At 45.5% G+C, this 19,141-nt stretch overlaps 1 protein-coding gene across 10 annotated transcripts in view; it reads right to left on the bottom strand.

The window, feature by feature from the left end:
- Positions 1–839: 839 nt before the first annotated feature.
- LOC140463020 (protein FAM110B-like) overlaps positions 840–19,141 on the bottom strand; it is an 84,662-nt gene continuing 66,360 nt past the window's right edge. For 7 of the 10 annotated variants that reach the window (XM_072556623.1, XM_072556619.1, XM_072556624.1 and 4 more), the window contains one exon: positions 840–2,883. In XM_072556623.1, coding sequence (XP_072412724.1) covers positions 1,678–2,673 — 996 coding nt within the window. In that variant the 5' untranslated portion in view covers positions 2,674–2,883 and the 3' untranslated portion in view covers positions 840–1,677. Of the gene's footprint in view, positions 2,884–2,992; positions 3,165–3,220; positions 3,466–11,492; positions 11,514–19,141 lie in introns of those variants that run through there. The other 3 variants (XM_072556622.1, XM_072556626.1, XM_072556627.1) reach the window with 3 other exon arrangements.

The raw sequence follows: 19,141 nt of genomic DNA, 5'->3' as shown, positions 1-19,141 counted from the left end.
TTACTCATATTTTAACAGATTATGAGGCGAGGTGAGCTTTTCTGGGTGTTTGGTTTAATTAACAGAAAAAGTTTGCTTCCATATCGTTATAATACCCTTGGTGAAATGTCAAGAAAGACTATCCTTTGAGACTTCAAGATTTTTTTTTCCCCCTCCCTATGTCAAACAGCCTCTCAATCAAAGCAGTCCAACTAAGTTCTGAAGAAGGGTCAGTGGATCTGAAATGTTAACTACAATTTCTCTCCACAGATGTTGCCAGACCTGCTGAGTTTTTCTAGCAGCTTCTGTTTTGTTTCCAACTAAGTATTTTATTGATTCTCACTGATAGCTTGATCTTCATGATTAAAAAGCAAGGAATTAAAAATTCAGACCATGACATTTAAATAGGTATCATCCACATTTCAAAAACATTTAAATCTACTCCATCAATTAATTACTTCCATATTCAAATTTAAGTCCCTTGGACTGGCCAAAAGGGAATCTGTTTGAACTCAATTATTTTAAATGGGTCTGCTACCCACAGATTTTCTGCCTGTGAGAATCACACCCTGCTTCTTCCTGATAAAAATGGGATCGGTCAGAAATGGCATTGGGACTTCCACATTTAGGTTTACCTGACCTGTTTTAAAAAGGTCCAAAGTCTTTCTTACTCTGCCAAGATCCAGTCTTTTGAAATCAGACAGTTTAATTAAGCATTAATAAATACAGCGTATTTACTTATTGCTAAGTATAAAATTGCCTTGATTTGGAAAGCTGAATTTAGACAAATAGTGTTTAAAATGGAAACAGCCAATTTCCTTTGCAAGAACTTCAAATATACTCAAAAATAAAACTGAAAATATTGAACACTGAAACCCACATTTATTGACAGTTAATTTAAAACAGTAGCAAAATATCAAATTGCAGTCTTTAAATATATACAAAATTCACAAAGATACAGAAATAACAAAACCAACCTCTCACGTGAGATGCATGTACATAGCAGATTGTTACCAGTAAGGTATTTGTAGTGTAGCCTTTATTCTTGATAACATACCACAAAAAGGAAAATAACATCCCACTGCCTGGAAACTGAAGTTCAGCAAAGTCTATCTGAAAGAGGGATGATGTAACATTTGGGGTAGACAATTCATTTGAATTAAGACTTTGTATCCAAAGCTTAAACTAAAATGGACCTGCTACATATTTCAAACGTGCTATTTTACTTACTACTCAAGCTTTTTAAAAAAAACTTACCAAATAGAAGTAGATATGAACATATTCTTTGAATAATTTTGCCTAGCTTAACTAGTTAAAAAAAGCTGGTGTAAAAAAAACGTGGTCCTCGTTTTTGGTTTAGTGGTAGAATCAGTCACATATTTAATAGAAGATCTCCTGTGTGTTTTTGAACTAAATTACATCAATTGTCCATTTCTATTCAGTTAATATTCAGCAAGCTGCAACATACTGTACTACAATTTGAAGTTTTCAATGTGTTGAGTCTTTATTTTCACAGTTTAAACTCTCCAAATAAAACTGGCCAGCCCTTTACAATATATTATACCACTAAATACAATAGGTGGCAGTAATAAGTGGCTTAAATTTCAATGTCTCCATGAAATTATGAGTTCATCATCAAAGGCAAGATCGTGGAATTTTAGGCTCTGTTCCTTCTCCGTTGTCCCAGGATCTCCTCCGTTATACGGGTGACACTCTCTGAGATTCCTTGGCTTCTTTGCAGCTGTACAACCACTTAATGACCCTGGCATTGCGCTCAATGATGGAGATGCCATATGGGATGCGCTCGTTCGCCCTCTCCTCAATCACATTGCTGTATTGGGAACGGTTGTACTCAGAGCTGAGGTTGCTGGCGCTGTACAGCTTCAGGGATACGATATCAGAGCTGGCTCGGGCCAAGCACTCCCCTATCTCCATCCTCTCCAGTTCCTCTGGGTCCAGGCCGCAGTAGTTGAAGAATCGCTCCAAATTGGCACTAACCCGGGAATAGCGGTCGCTCAGGTCCGACTTGGAGCGGTGCAGGGAGAGCTGTGACCAAGCAGCCGCTTCGGGGTAGACCTTCCTCGGCGAGCCCCGGGAGCTGGCGGTGGAGGAAAGCCTGGACCTGACCACGGAGGGACACGGTGCCCTGCAGCCGGCCCTGCTGACATTTGGGCGCACATCCACCCTCCTGACGGCTGCGTTGTGAGGCGGCACCAGCACGCTGCTGGAGTGCAGCTCGGCCGCCAGCCTCTCCCCGGGCTCGGGGGCTCCGCACCGCTGCAGCTTACCCGGGCTACACTCGCTGGCCCGTTCCGCTGGGTCGGGCTGGCTCCCTGGCGCGTTTGGACTCTCATAAATGAGGTTTCTCAGCGTCTCTAAATTGAAGGCTCCCCTCCAATCTGCGTTCTCGGTCCTGCGGTGTCCAGCACTCGGAGCTTTCCTGGGACTGTGAAGGTTCCTCCTCCTCGTGGCAGGAGACAGCACCGGTTCACTCGCTTTCACCGGCTCCTGGCGAGTATTCGCGACTTTTTGGCTCTTCACGTATTTTAATTTATCAGCTTCCAGCCGCTCTACCGCGCTCGGCTTCTTGTTGCTGCTCTCCATCTGTTTTCGAAAATAATCAGGTCCCTTGTTCAGAATGCGGAAAGGCATCGCCGAGGTGAAGGTGGGAGGTCCAGACACTTGTTTCAGCATTCTCACTTTCGGTGACCAAGAGACCGGGGCTCAGTATTCACAATGTGTTCAGAGTTATTGGAGTTATCAGGGTCGGTTCTCCCATGCAGTACGGGCTGAAAGCAGCAGTGAAAAAATCCCAATGTAATTTCACCAGGTCGAATCCCTGGCAGAATTTCCCAGGTTTATCTTACTTCCTGTTTACACAATCTTGTGAACGTCTCCACTATTCTGAAAGACAATGAAAAATAAGATGAACTTTAAATTTCACAACCACCCCCAAAATCCTAACCATTGGCAGAGCCAAATCCGTTTTAACTTTACACTAACTCCATCGAACCTGCGCCTTTTGATCAGGTTATCCTGCTGTAACCGAGTCAATGTCACAGATTTCTCGATAAGTATACTTCATGTAATAACCTGTTCAACGACTTAAAAAGTGTTAAATGTCTAAACGTGTCAGCAGTTGCAGAGGACCTCTAACTGATTCAGTGCAGCTTGAACTAGCCCGAGGCTGCTTTTCCCCAAGCCCAGGAGTAGATCCCCCAGGAAGTTGGCCAGTACTCACCAAGCACACGGAGTGACTGAAAATAAGCAGGAGCAGGGAGGTCAGTGAGCAGCCCTTTGTAACACTGACAGGGCAGTTACTTTGGCAATACAAGCCCCGATGGAAAATTGGCAGAACGAAGTAACGAGGTGGCAAAAGTGCTCATACATTATCCACGCAGACCCCGTTTCTGATATGAAAACAAATTCTGACTGCAATACTTTCCACAGAAGACCTTCAGCCGACACAGCTGATGAAATCTCCAGGGGTTTCCCAGTGAAAGACAGAGGCGAGAAAATAAACACATTTGCAGGCCAATTAACGCAAAAGAAAGAACTTCTATTGTTAAAGAGTTCACAACCTCAATGTTCTAAAGCACTTTACGACCAATGAAATAGTTTTTTTGAAGTACAGAGTCTGTGGTAAAGCACCTCACTGAATTTGCACCAAGACAAATAACCAGATAATTAATTTACTGATGGTAATGGAGTAGCAGATACCAGGCAGGTTAACTCGCCAAACCATCCTGTAGTTTTTCCAAAATTGGAAAATTTTACAGATAGAACATAGAACATAGAAAAATACAGCGCAGTACAGGCCCTTCTGGCCTCGATGTTGCGCCGACCGAAGCCTACCTAACCTACACTAGCCCAATAACCTCCATATGCTTGTCCAATGCCTGCTTAAATGACCATAAAGAGGGAGAGTCCACCACTGCTACTGGCAGGGCATTCCATGAGCTTACAACCCGCTGAGTAAAAAATCTACCCCTAACATCTGTCCTATACCTACCACCCCTTAATTTAAAGCTGTGTCCCCTAGGAACAGCTGACTTCATTAGCGGAAAAAGGTTCTCACTGTCAACCCTATCTAAACCCCTAATCATCTTGTACACCTCTATCAAATCTCCCCTAAACTTTCTTTTCTCCAATGAGAAAAGTCCCAAGTGCCTCAGCCTTTCCTCATACGATCTTCCTACCATGCCAGACAACATCCTGGTAAACCTCCTCTGCACTCGTTCCAGTGCCTCCACATCCCTCCTATAGTATGGCGACCAAAACTGCACACAATACTCCAGATGAGGCCGCACCAGAGTCTTATACAACTGCAACATGACCTCAGGACTCCGGAACTCAATTCCTCTACTAAACTCAATAAAGCCCAGTACACCATATGCCTTCTTCACAGCACTATTTACCTGGGTGGCAACTTTCAAAGATCTGTGTACATGGACATCAAGATCCCTCCGCTCATCCACACTACCAAGTAGTCTACCATTAGCCCAGTAATCCATCTTCTTGTTACTCCTACCAAAGTGAATGACTTCACACTTAGCTACATTGAATTCCATTTGCCACCTTACTGCCCAGCTCTGCAACTTATCTATATCACGCTGTAACCTGCCACATCCTTCTTCACTGTCCACAACTCCACCGACTTTCGTGTCATCCACAAACTTGCTCACCCAGCCTTCAAGCCCCTCCTCCAGGTCATTTATAAAAATGACAAACAGCAATGGTCCCAAAACAGATCCTTGTGGAACACCGCTGGTAACTGCGCTCCAAGATGAACCTATACCATCAACTACTACCCTCTATCTCCTTCCAGCCAGCCAATTCCTAATCCAAACCTCTAATGCACCCTCAATGCCATACCTCCGTAATTTTTGCAGTAGCCTACCATGGGGTACCTTATCGAATGCCTTGCTAAAATCCATATACACCACATCTACTGCTTTACCCTCGTCCACTTCCTTGGTCACCTTCTCAAAGAATTCAATAAGGTTTGTGAGGCACGACCTGCCCTTCACAAAACCATGCTGACTATCCTTGATCACATTATTCCTATCCAGATGTTCATAAATCCTATCCCTTACAATTCTCTCTAAGACTTTGCCCACAACAGAAGTGAGACTCACTGGCCTATAGTTACTCGGGCTATCCCTGCTCCCCTTCTTGAACAAGGGGACCACATTCGCTATCCTCCAGTCTTCTGGCACTATTCCCGTAGACAACGACGTCATAAAAATCAAGGCCAATGGCTCCGCTATCTCCTCCCTAGCTTCCCAGAGGATCCTAGGATAAATGCCATCAGGCCCAGGGGACTTATCTATTTTCATCCTTTCCAGTATTCCCCAGACCTCTTCCCTACGTACCTCAAGGCCATCCATCCTAATCACTTGTGACTCAATATTCAGATCAGCAACAGTGTCCTGTTCCTGAGTGAATACTGACGAAAAGTATTGATTTAGTGTCTCACCAATCTCCTCCGCCTCCACACACAACTTCCCACTACTATCCTTGACTGGACCGATACCTACCCTAGTCATCCTTTTATTCCTGACATACCTATAGAAAGCCTTAGGGTTTTCCCTAATCCTACCAACTAAGGACTTTTCATGTCCCCTTCTCGCTGCTCTTAGCTCTCTCTTTAGATCCTTCCTGGCTACCTTATAACTCTCAATCACCCCAACTGAACCTTCACGCCTCATCTTTACATAGGCTGCCCTCTTCCCTTTCACAACGGATTCCAATTCCTTATTAAACCACGGCTCCCTCACAAGACCCTTTACTCCCTGCCTGACTGGTACATACTTATCAAGGACACCCATTAGCTGTTCCTTGAACAATCTCCACATATCATTTGTGTTCTTCCCTTGAAGCCTATTTTTCCAATCCACACATCCTAAGTCATGCCTCACCGCATCATAATTTCCCTGCCCCCAGCTATAACTGTTGCCCTGCAGTGCACACTTATCCCTCTCCATCACTAGAGTAAAAGTCACCGAGTTGTGGTCACTGCCCCCGAAGTGCTCACCTACCTCCAAGTCTAACACCTGGCCTGGTTCATTACCTAGAACCAAATCCAGTATAGCCTCATCTCTTGTTGGCCTGTCTACATATTGTGTCAGGAAACCCTCCTGCACACATTGGACAAACACCGACCCATCTAACGAACTCGAGCTATAGCTTTCCCAGTCAATATCTGGAAAGTTAAAGGCCCCCATAACAACCACCCTGCTACTTTCACTCTTCTCCTGAATCATCCTCGCAATACTTTCCTCTACTTCTCTCGGACTATTAGGAGGCCTGTAGAAAACTCCTAACAGGGTGACCTCACCTTTCCTATTTCTAACCTCCGCCCACATTACCTCAGATGGCAAGTCTTCCTCCATCACCCTTTCTACTGCTGTAATACTATCCTTGACAAGCAATGCCACACCTCCCCCTCTTTTACCCCCATCTCTGACCCTACTAAACATTTAAACCCTGGAACCTGCAACAGCCATTCCTGTCCCTGTTCTACCCACGTCTCTGTAATAACCACAACATTGAAGTCCCAGGTACCAACCCATGCTGCAAGCTCACCTACCTTATTTCTTATACTTCTGGCATTAAAGTATACACACTTCAAGCCACCTTCCTGTTTACAGGCACCCTCCTTCGAGATCGATGTCATGTTCCTAACCTCCCTACACTCAAGGTCCTGTACCCTAAAGCTACAGTCCAGGTTCCCATGCCCCTGCAGAGTTAGTTTAAACCCTCCCAAAGAGCACTAGCAAACCTCCCCCCAAGGATACTGGTGCCCCTCAGGTTCAGGTGTAGACCATCCTGTTTATAGAGGTCCCACCTTCCCCAGAAAGAACCCCAGTTGTCCAGAAACTGGAATCCCTCCCTCCTGCACCATCCCTGTAGCCACGCATTTAACTCTTCTCTCTCCCTATTCCTCGACTCTCTATCACGTGGCACGGGTAACAAACCAGAGACAACAACTCTTTTCGTTCTAGCTCTGAGCTTCCAACCTAGCTCCCTGAAAGCCTGTCTAACATCCTCACCCCTCTTCCTACCTATGTCATTGGTGCCAACGTGGACCACGATCTGGGGCTGCTCCCCCTCCCCCTTGAGGACCCGGAAAACACGATCAGAGACATCATGTACCCTTGCACCTGGGAGGCAACATACCAATCGTGAGTCTCTGTCGCCCCCGCAAAACCGCCTATCTGTGCCCCTCACTATTGAGTCCCCAATAACTATCGCTCTACCTTTCTCCACCCTTCCCTTCTAAGCAACGGGGACAGGCTCCGTGCCAGAGGCCTGAACCTCGTTGCTTACCCCTGGTAAGTTATCCCCCCCACAAGTATCCAAAACGGTATACTTGTTCTTGAGGGGAATGACCGCAGGGGGTCCCTGCACTGGCTGCTTCCTCCCACTCCCCCTCACTGTCGCCCATCTCTCTATAACTTTTGGAGTAACTACTTCCCTAAAGCTCTGATCTATGACCACCTCTGCCTCCCGAATGATCCGCAGTTCATCCAACTCCAGTTCCAGTTCCCTAACACGGTCTTGGAGGAGCTGCAGATGGGTGCACTTCTTGCAAGTGTAATCAGGAGGGACGCTAATGGCTTCCCTCACCTCATACATGTTGCAAGAGGAACATTGCACTGCCTTCGCTGCCATCCCTCTAAAAGAGAAACTTTAAAAACTAGATCTAAAGAAACAAACAAGCTAAATGCAGCACTTACCTGCTTGTCACAATGGGTCTTATTATTAGGTTAGAGGAGGGGGGTGGGTGGGAGGCTCTACCCCTGTAGTGCCTCGGGTTCCTCGCCTGCGCACTTTCATAAGAAAAAACCTTCCCAGGTAAGCTAGCGCGACACCAGCTTCCGGGTCCGCTAGGCGGGAGGATAGGTAGGGCCTTAGTTTAGCGTGTCATCCAACAGATGGCATCTTTGACAGTGTCCTGTTTCTTACAGAGAGTGGGTTAAAAAACACAACAGTGGGGTGAGGCTGCCATCATTAATCTTGAGAAGGCATTTTGTCTGAATCAAAAGAATCCATGTCATCAACATTTAGGCATTAGAGATATTGGGTCAATGAAGGATTCAAAACATTGCACTGTTCACTTCTTCTCGAAACATAAATCAGTTGGATTCTCCTCTGCAGAGAAGGATCAATTTATCACAAGTGTACCATCATAAACAGATGTTGTTCATGCTCTACCTCCACATGACTATTGTGCTTTTTCTTTCTGCTGTTGACAAGTGAGGGGCATGGGATTGGGCAGGGCGGAGGCAGTGGCTGTGCCCCTGGAGATTTTCCCTCCTGTTGGTTTACTGGTTGCATCCCAGGACACTCTGGTTGATGAAAGCTGGCCCCAAGTTCTCTCAATGTAAGCTGAGGGCCTTATTGCTCTCCGATTACAGAATTTGTGCCTTTTACAGATTAACTTTGCTACAATGTTTTTTACAAAAACATAATTGTTATAAGTCAGTATGCATTTTTAACTGAACTGAAACTGTATTCATTGTATTGAGGTCAGCCGGGTGGACCTTAGAATATGAATTACCTGATTGCGGCTGTTAATCTGAAAGAGATAAACAGGAGTGTCAGAGGTTCTGCTCACTCTGAGAGATGGCTTTGAGGGAGTTGGATCAGTGTCAAGGACACTCCTGTTGTGTCAGGGAGGGGATTGACTCTGTGCTGGCTGGGTTACAGTCAGTGTGTTACTTTTGCTGTTGGTTTCTGCTTTTTTTGAGGGGGGGGGAAAACCCTGATTCTTGAACTGGCTGAATTATTTGGCAAGTTTGTTAACTGGTATTTCTTTAATGAGAACTGATTTCTAAACTCCTGATGCACACAATGTGTTTCAGGTGTGACTTGGTTCTCATGAGAGGATTATTGTTTCACTGGCTGGTTACAGCCTGTGTGTTACTCTTTTCTCTTTTTACTTTTGAGAAAAGGACAATGTTCATTTTGTGGTAGGGCTTAGCCCTTGGACTCTAGTTTCCTTTGTTTTTAGTATGTGTCTTCACTGTTTTTGATGTTTGGACTGAGCCCTTGTGGAAGACATACATTTTACCAGAGGAGCTGTTCCTGTGGGGAGGCCTAGCTCTGGGACCAGGCCTCTGAAGATTGAACACCTGCGCATGTGCTGGGAGGTGAGCACTTGCTGTATCCTGGAGTTTGGGAGAAGACCTTTCCTTCAGGAATGGACCAAACCCCTGTGAGGTGACTGCACCTGTACAATGTACAGTGTTCCTGTGAGTGGGCCTGGTTTTCCAAGGCTCGGCCAGGACTCCATGGAGACTGAACGCCTGCATGTTGTGCATTTGCTGCCTTTGGGAGTGGACTCCAGTTCTGACAATGCATGCTGTAAACTGGAGTGGACTCTGTTCCTGCGGATGGACTCTATATTTTTGAAGGCACTATATCTGGACTCTGTGTGTACCAGAAAGGACTCTGTGTGTTTTTTGATAATTAACTGATGTTTGTTGGGTCTATCATTTGCATTGTCTTGTGTGTCCCTGGGTCTGGCAGGCCTTACTGTGAGCTGGGGAGCTCATGGGTCATCCTGAAAGCTGTCTTCCCGAGAGCCGGAGGGTGGTAGGCCGTCCTGTGAACCCGAAGGCTGGTAGGCTGTCCCGAAAGCCAGAGGGTGGGTAGGCCACTCTGATGCCAGTTGTCCCGAGAGCCAGAAGGTGGGTAGGCAGTTCTGAGTGCTGTCATCCCGAGAAGGGGTGATCGGGATGGGCTGTCCTAGAGGCGGTCAGAAGGTGTGTCAGAGCAGCCGAAAGCCAGAAGGCACGTACGGGCAGGCTGAGATCTGGAAGGCTTGTGGGCTACCCTGCACGCTGTCGTCCCAGGGGAAGGGAACGGGCTGTCCTAGAGGTGGCTGTAAGGTGTGTTTGGGTAGCCCACTGGCTGGACGGTGCATCGGGGTGGGTGAGAGCCCAATGGTACGTAGGGGCAGACCAAGAGCCAGAAGGCGGGTAGTCGACCTCAGCGCTGTCACCTCGGGCAGGTACAGGGGCGGGCTCCCCCAGAGGTGGTTGAAAGGTGTCAGGGCGGACCGAGAACTGGAAGGGGCATGGGGTGGACCGAGTGGTTGGAAGGTGGGAGGGTTGGGGGCTTGCTGGGTCTGTATTGTCTGCGTTTTCCTATGTAACTGGATTGTTTCATGTACAAATGTCATTGTTGATGTCTTTTCATGTTTGAAACTGGGATTTGAGGTTTATCCTCATTTCCTGGTAAACTGGTTGAATGGTAGGGTTTGGGGCCTGGCTTTGCTGCTCCTCTCCCTTGTAAAATTGCTGTTGTATACAGCTGTAAATGTTAACTGTTTTTCTGTAAACTCTTTTGTAACTGTTTAATAAAATAAAAAAAAAGGAGTGTCAGAGGTTCTGCTCACTCTGAGAGATGGCTCTGAGGGAGCTGGATCTGTGTCAAGGACATTCCTGTTGTGTCAGGGAGGGGATTGACTCAGTGCTGGCTGGGTTACAGTCAGTGTGGTACTGTTGCTGTTGGCTTCTGCTTTTTTTTGGGGGGGGGGGGGAAATCTGATTCCTGAACTGGCTGAATTATTAAACTGTATTGTTTAATAAAATAATAATAAAAAAAGGAGTATCAGAGGTTCTTTGTAAGATGGTTCTGAGCTGGATCAGTATCAGGGACTTTCCATTAGTGTCAGGGAGGGGACTAACTCTGAGTGGGCTGCCCACATTCAGTGTGTACTGAAGCTGTTGGTTTGTGTTTTTGGGGAATCTGATTCCTAAACTGGCTGAACCATATAGCCAGTTTGTTAACTGGTATTTTTATTATCTTTAAAAAATTACTTTCTTTCTCTTCCCCCCCCCCCCCCCCCCCCCCACTATCGCCGAACAGCAGTAGTGCTCCTATTCCTTTTTTTTTTAGATTAGATTAGATTACTTACAGTGTGGAAACAGGCCCTTCAGCCCAACAAGTCCACACCGCCCCGCCGAAGCGCAACCCACCCATACCCCTACATCTACATCTACCCCTTACCTAACACTACGGGCAATTTAGCATGGCCAATTCACCTGACCTGCACATCTTTGGACTGTGGGAGGAAACCGGAGCACCCGGAGGAAACCCACGCAGACACGGGGAGAATTTTTATTGAGGACTGACTTCTAAACTGGGTGATTTAAACTGTCAATGTGTTACAGGTGTAATTCAGCTCTCATTAAGGAACTGTTGTTTCAGTCATAGAGGCATACAGTACCTTCAGCCTCGGGTACCTTTTAAATTTTTCCCTCTCATCTGAAACCTATGACCTCTAATTCCCCTACCCTGAAAAGACATTTGCTATTCACGTTATCTCTGTCCTTATGATTTTATAAACCTGTATAACCCCTCAGCCTCTACTTACAACTCAAATCCTCCAGTCTTGGAAACATGCTTGTAAATTTGTTTTGCACCCTTTCCAATTTAATAACATTCTTTCTGTAGCATGGCAACAAGAATTGTACACACCACTTTAAATGTGGCCTTACCAATGCCTTGTATAGTTGTAATGTGACCTCCCAACTCCTGTACTCAGTTTCGCTGGCTGGTTACAGTTTGTGTGTTAGTCCTTTTCTCCTAGTGAAAGAGTATGTTGATTTTGTGGCAGGGCTTAGCCCTTGCATTCTGGTTTTTGTTGTTTTTCTGAATGTGTTTTCTCTTTTTTGGTGTTTAGACTGGAGTCCCTGTAAGAAAAAAATACATCTTTCCAAATGAGCTGGTCCTATATGGGTAGGCCTGATCCTTTATGGGTGACTAGGCCTCTGTAAAGACTGAACACCTGTGTGTGTGCTGGGAGGTGAGCAACTGCTGCTTTCAGACATGGACTCTGCCTTCGTACTGGAAACCGAATGGTGAGGATTGTCAATTGTTAATGTATGTGGGTTTTGTAACCGTGTTTGAGTGCAGGCTAGAGTGGGCTAGTCAGTAAGTGGGCCGGTCGGGAACTGGAGGATCAATGACTGGCCTGGAGTGAAGGCAGGCTGGGGAGGCAGCCAAGAGCGTGCTCGTAGGAAAGCTGGTCAGGGGAGGGTCAGCTAGTACGCGGGCTGGCTGGGGGCCAGAAGATCGATGACCAGACTGGAGGAAAGCAGACCGAGAAGAGCCCGTCAGTACGCAGGGCGGGTGGTGCCAGGAAGCCGATAGCATCCCATTGGAAGGCCGACTGGGAGACGACCGGTCAGTATGCAGGGAGACTGGGAGCCAGACAGCCAAGGCTGGTCCATAGGAATGCTGGCCAGGGGAAAGGATCTGTCAGTATGTGGGCCAGCTGGGTGCTGGAAGGAAAGCAGGTCAGGGTTGGCTGGTTAGGATGTGGGGTGACCAAGAGCCAGTGGCAGGCGACTGTGCCAGAAGAAAGTGGGCTAGGGAAGGTCAGTCAGTACGCAGGGCGGCTGGAGACTGGAAGGCCAATAACCAGCTTGTCAGGAAGTGGCCTGGGGTAGTCCAGTCAGTACGTGATGTGACTGGGAGCTGGGTGGTCGACGACCAGCCTGGAGGAAAGCAAACCTGAGGAGGGTCGGTCAGTACACAAGGCAGCCAGGAACCAGAAGGCCAATCACTGGTCTCCAGGAAGGTTAGCCAAGGATGGTCTGATTAGTATGTAGTGTGTGCTGGTGTTAGTTGTCTTTTCTTTAAGCTGTATTGGGTCTGTGTTCTATGCACTCTTTCACTTGATTATACTGTCTTGTCTGTGTTTGTTAGTTATCTTTGACTGAAAGTGGAACTTGAGGGTTGTCCTCATCTCCCTGAAAACTGGTTGAACGATGGGGTTTGGCTTTGCTGCTCTTTCCCCTGTATATAGTGGTTTTTTTTGTGAACTGCTGCTTTGTTTATTAACTGTTTAATAAAATAAGCAGGAGTTTCTGTCACTCAGAGCTGGCTCTGAGGGAGCTGGGTCAGTGTTAAGGACTCTCCATTTGTCAGGGAGGAGACTGACTCTGAGCAGGCTGGTCACACAGCCAATGTGTACTGCTGCTGTTGGTTTGTTTTTTGGGGCCAACCTGATTCCTGAACTAGCTGATCTACACAGTTGGTTTGTTAACTGGCATTCCTTTTTAACTGAGGACTGATTTCTAAACTGCCTGATGTACAGTTGTGTATTTCAGTTCTCATTAGGGAACTGTTTCATTAGCTGGTTACAGCCTGTGTGTTCACTCTTTTCCTTTGAGAAAAGGATTATGCTGATTTTTGTGGCAGGGCTTAGCCCCTGCACTTTGGTTTTCTTTCTCTTTTTTTTTGCACATTTTCACTTTTGGTGTTTGGGCTGGACTCCTGTGAGAAAGTGCACCTTTCCAGATGAGCTATTCTTGTGGGTATGCCTGTCCCTTTGTCAGTTGACAAGGCCTCTGTAAAGACAGAACACCTGTGTGTATGCGCGCGCTGGGAGGTGAGCATTTGCTGCATCCTGGACTTTGCCTTTGGGAGTTGACGCTGCCTTTGGGAGTGGACCAAACCCCTATGAGTTAACTACACCTTTACAATGTACTGAATTCTTGTGAGTGGGCCTGGTTCTGTTGATAAACCAGGCCTCTATGGTGTCTGAACACATGTGTGTGTGTGTGTGTGCGTGCGTGCGCGCGCGCTGTGGGGTATGTATTTGCTGCCTTCAGGAGTGACCTCTACATACCGAAGTGGACTCTGCCTTTGGTTGTGGACTCTCTTTAATAATGCATTCTGCATCCTGGAATGGACTCTGCATTTAAGAAAACTGTTTACGATAACTGACTCTGGATCAGAAAGGACTCTGTTTGTTGGTAATTGACTGTCTTGTTGCTTGTTAGGTTTATCACCTGTGTCCCTGGGTCTAGCAGGGCTCACTGAGCTGGAAGACTCATTGCTCATCCTGAAAGCTGTCACCCTGACAGCCAGAAGGTGGGTAGGCCGTCCTGTAAACCAGAAGGTGAGTAGGCTGTTCTGGTGCTGTCATCCCGAGAAGGGGTAATTGGGTAGGGCTGTCCTAGAGGTGGTTGGAAGGTGTCAGAGCGGCCGAGAGCCAATAAGTATGTTAGGACAGGCTGAGATCCGGAAGACTTGTGGACTTCCATACATCCATTGTCCCAGGGAGAGGGTTGGGCTGTTCTAGAGGTGGCTGGAAAGTGGTCAGGGCAGTCCACAGGTTGGATGGTGCATTGGGATGGGTGAGAGCCAGATGGTGTGTAGGGGTGGACTGAGCCGGAAGGCAGGTAGGCCTTCCTCAGTGCTGTCACCCCATGTAGGTACCGGGGTGGGCTGTCCGAGAGGTGGTCAGAAGGTGTGAGGGCAGTTAGGGAAGTCGGAACGTGAGTAGGCTGTCCTGATCACTGTTGTCTGGGGGAAGATTTGGGAAGCAGAACAAGCTGTCCTATAGGTGGTCTGAAAGGGCGTGGGGTAGACAGAGCTGGAAGTGGCATGGGATGGACTGCCTTTGAGTGGCCGGAAGGTGGGAGGGACAGGTGGGTTGCCGGGATGTCTGTGCTATATGCACTTTTATTGTTCAGTTTATCGGACTGTGATTGTGTCTACTGTTTTGAAATAAGGTGGGATTTGAGGTTTGTTCTTTGTTTCCCTGTGAAAGGGTTGTACGGTGGAGTTTGGAATCTGGCTTTGCTGCCCCTTTCCCCTGAAAATTGCTGTTTCTTGTAAACTGGTTTTGTAATTTGTACTGGTTAATAAAATAAAAATATAAATTGAAAAATAAACAGTAGTGAAATGTTCTGTTCATTGACAGCTCCAGTGTTAAGGACTCTCTATACATAAATAAAAAGTGACTTGGTGATGGGGTACCAGTCTTTGTGGACTAATTTCAGTGGCGACAAGAGTGGGGTTAATGATGTAACAATGCAAAGCTGCCTAACTGAAGCCCAAATGGACTTCAAACAGGCACTACAACTGGCTTTATCATGGGAAAATGTGGCAAGTGGAGCATATGAGTTGTTAGGTATTCAAATGGAAGTGGACACTTGCCAGGCTGGCTGAGCTTGGGAAACACCACTGGAGTGAAGGCAAATACTGGATTAGTGGTGCTGGAAGAGCACAGCAGTTCAGGCAGCATCCAACGAGCAGCGAAATCGACGTTTCGGGCAAAAGCCCTGGAGTGAAGGCAGTTGCATAGCTTCACTCAGGACGTATAGAGTCATCGAATTGAACAACATGGAAACAGACCTTCAGTCCAACTCATCCACGTAGACCAGATATCCTAAATTAAACTAGTCTCATTTGCCAGCATTTGGCCCATATTCCTCTGAACCCTTCCTATTCATACACTTAGAATGAACTCCGATGTCCAGAGATACTTGAAACTAAATGGCGGAGGCAGTCAGCTGTGTAAATTTACTGCTTGTTACTTTGCCTCCCATGTGGTACCTTCTGTCTCTTCCTCCTTTTTAAAAAGTGTTGTTGTTTTGATCTCTGTTTTGGAACTTTTGAGAAAAAATGTAAAAGCTTATAAAACAGTAATTGTTCCAGAAATGAGAATCTGCTCAAATTAAAAAATACCTCAACAGTAGCTCTCACAGCCACACTTTTTTCCCCCCTGTTTTCTATCTTGGATTATCCAGAATCCTTATTTGACTCTGAACAGAGAATGTTTGGTCAGCCCACAGCAAAACTCCCAAACTAAACCAAGCCTTGGCGAAACAATTAAAGCTTTCTTCATGATCCAGACCAGCAAGTCATTGTAGTTGCCGCCGGTATGCAGACTCAAGACAGCAAAAGAATCCCCACTAGACCTAAATGGAGTAAGAGAACTCAGGCTGATATCCACGTGAGTGCACATCCTAGAAGGTTCGCATACATCTGGTTTGGAACAGTCAATTTGCTTAGCAACATCCAAATCAGAACCAAAATAAGTATCTGGTTAAATGGTCACCTGGCGGTTGATACTGGTGTAGCTTTTACTGTGATCAGAGAACCAGTTTTTAACAAAATTCACTCTGGACTCTAACCTTTGCACAAGATCTCAGCTAGTCTGAGATCCTATATTGGGAAACCTTTACAGGTTAAATGCATGACACTGATCCCAGTCTCTAACAAGAAGCACGGATTGCATTTAAAAAAGGCTTGGGCCTGAGCTAGAAGGGGCAAAACTGGTTGAGGAAAGATTCAACTAGATTGGCGCAACATTTTTGATTAGAAAACAGCTGCCTGAGTGAATTCCTAATTTAAAACCGTGAAGTTAATCAGGAAGGTCTAGGGATATCATAGAAGCCAAGGCCATCTTGCATTTTAACCAGGAACAATTCCATGATTCTGCAGGACCTGTGCAAAGCTATTTTCCTAACAGGCAAAAGTAAAGGCTGGAGAGTGACGGAATCATTAAACCAGTCCAGTTTGCGGAATAGGCAGCACTGGCCATTCCGAATGTGAAGCCTAATGGATCAATTCATCTTTGTAGGGACTTTAAGCCCTAATGATGAAGGGCTTATACGTGAAATGTGGACTCTCCTGCACCTCAGATGCTGTCTGACCTGCTGTGCTTTTCTAGCACCACACTCAACTCTGATCTCCAGCATTTGCGGTCCTCACTTTCTACTAGGGATTTTAAACAAATGGTAAACCACTTAACAGCTGGATAAATATCCAATACCTTGCAACGAGGATTTATACTCAAAGCAGGCAGGTGGGTTGTCCGTAACAAAGCTGGACATGAGCCATGCGTACTTGCAATTGCAGTTAGATGAAGATTCCCAGAATTGTGCTAGAATTAATACCCATCAAGGTTTGTACCAATGTACCATTTATGGTATCGTTAGCATATGCAATTTTTCAGTGGCTACGAAGAATATTTTACAAGATCTACACCGAGTTGCCATTTACCTAGTTGTGCTAGTAACAGGGAAGACCAATGAGGAGTACTCAAAGAACTTACACATCGTCCTTGAATATTTCTCCCTAGCGATTGTATGCCTTAGGGAAAAATGGGTGTTCCAGGCACCCCAAGTGACCTACTTGGGCTACAAAGTCGACAAGACTGGGTTGAAAGATAAAGCAAGGGTGACCAAATGTGCCCTGGCTCCCAAGCCCGCACCAGAGCTTCGCTCTTGCCTTGGGCTGGTGAATTATTACAGCAAGCTCATACGTAACCTGGCCTCCAGCCAGGCACCTTTCTATCAACTCTTAAAGGGTCAGCCTTGGAAATGGTCACATAGCCAAAGCATACTTTGCAGGGAAGTGAAAAAATAGCTATCATTATCTCAGGTGTTCACACACAATGATTCCAAGTGAGATTTGGTATTGACAGGTGATGCCACTCTACTGTATCAGGGTAGCATGAGCTCAAAGGTGGCCCAATGAAGAGGAACACCCAGTAGCATATGCATCCAGGACTTTGGCTAATACAAAGCATAAATACACCCAGATAGAGAAGGAAGGTTTGGTGGTCTTATTTGGAGTTATAATATGGTCACAGTATAGGATGTCATATTACAGGGAGAAGACTCTACACCAGGTTAAATCTGATCTCCCCAGACCTGGCTAAGAGGGTGAAATGACATCAGGAACACCAACACCAGACAGAAGACTCCACTAAATGAGAGAGACAGGGGATGAAGTTAGGTGTAGGAAACATGCAGGATATTCCCATTTGTAAGAGGCATGGTCAACGTGAGGTCAGGTCCAGTGAAGGTCCTGAACAAGCACACAAACCATATGAAAGCTACAAACTCAAACAGTGCAGGAGCAAAACATGCCTAGCTCTTCCACTGCCTTTCCAACTGTTCTAGAACCTGTGCGTTCTCCCTTTTCTGTCAAGCTTTGGAGATACCTCTGAATCTGAGGGGGACACGGCAGATGTCACCACCTTGATGCCTTTGCTGTCTGAAGAGGAGAATGAATTTCATCCAAGGTGCTCCGGATGTAAGAGGTGAGCTACTGTTACATGCTGTCCCAGGAGGAGCTACAAAAAAAAAGTAAAACGTCTATGTCTTTGGACTCAGAGGGAGAGGGATGTAGTGATTGTAATAAAATCTGCCAGGTGCACCTCACAGAATATGAGTTCCCTGACTTGGGCTGTTGATCTGGTCCAGAGAGTCCTGGTTGACATATAAACAGAAGAATCAGTTGTTTTGTTCAAACAGAGCTGGCTTTGAGGAAGCTGCATCAGTGTCAAGGGCTCTCCATGGGTAAAAGAAGGGTGACTTGGTGATGGGATACTGTTATTTCAGAAACCATTTAGCATTGGTATGAAGACATGTTTACCAAATTTCCTTCAAAGAAATTGGTGGTACATTAATAAATTAATGTCAAACTTAAAATGTTTCTTTTTATTATTAGCTTTGCATATCCTTGCAAAATCAAATGATTTTAGACTGGAGCACATATTGAATGTACCAGAACACTCTTCTATACCTTTAAAGTCACATTATGTGTATGCTGGGTGCTATGGAAATAGGCAAGTCAGGACAAAACCAATTAGTTGCAGTCAGCTGAAATTAAATAATGATCTCTAATGAAACATTCAACAAAAGAAACCTAGAATCTCTGTCCAATGTAAGATTTACAATAACAAGTGTGATGATATGAATATTGCAGTCTTTCAATAAGAGACAGAAATAGAACGACAGAGAAAGAGAGACAATGGCAAAGGTATAAAGTCAAAGAGACAAACAGACTACTGTCCCCCACCCCCAACGTCGATCCCACCCTGACAGTGCTGCAGAATCCAGGATTATGAAATATAGCCCTCAGGAGAACGAATCAATTTAAGTAATTGAATTGAGTTCTTGCACATTGCTATTTTATATATCCTTGGTTTAATTTAAAGTGATATTTTGGGTTTTCCTACTTCATTGCTTAGTTGAACAGAGAAATCCATGGCCACTTGAAGTTTCAGATTAGAAAGCAGGTAAATTTAGTATATATAATAAAAATTTAGTACGTATATTTAAAGTGAGACAAGCAAGCACATAAAACAATACTTTCACTCTGCCTTGGTACATATGATAATAATAATTAGGCAATTATAGGTCTAATAACCAAAGACAATATAAACCAATGACGTTTTAAAAAGAATTTAGCTGGATTTAGGGTCTTTAGGGTAGTAGTTCTGTAGCATTACCAAAACAAAACCTTGCATTTATAGAATACCTTTTACTTTCTCCAAACTTTGTAAAGCCAAATTAAAATGTTTAAGGTGTAGACAATTTACATACAGCAATTAAAT

This window comes from Chiloscyllium punctatum, chromosome 37 (genome assembly GCF_047496795.1).
Source record: "Chiloscyllium punctatum isolate Juve2018m chromosome 37, sChiPun1.3, whole genome shotgun sequence".
NCBI lineage: Eukaryota > Metazoa > Chordata > Chondrichthyes > Orectolobiformes > Hemiscylliidae > Chiloscyllium > Chiloscyllium punctatum.
This window is presented reverse-complemented; position numbering and strand designations above follow the sequence as displayed.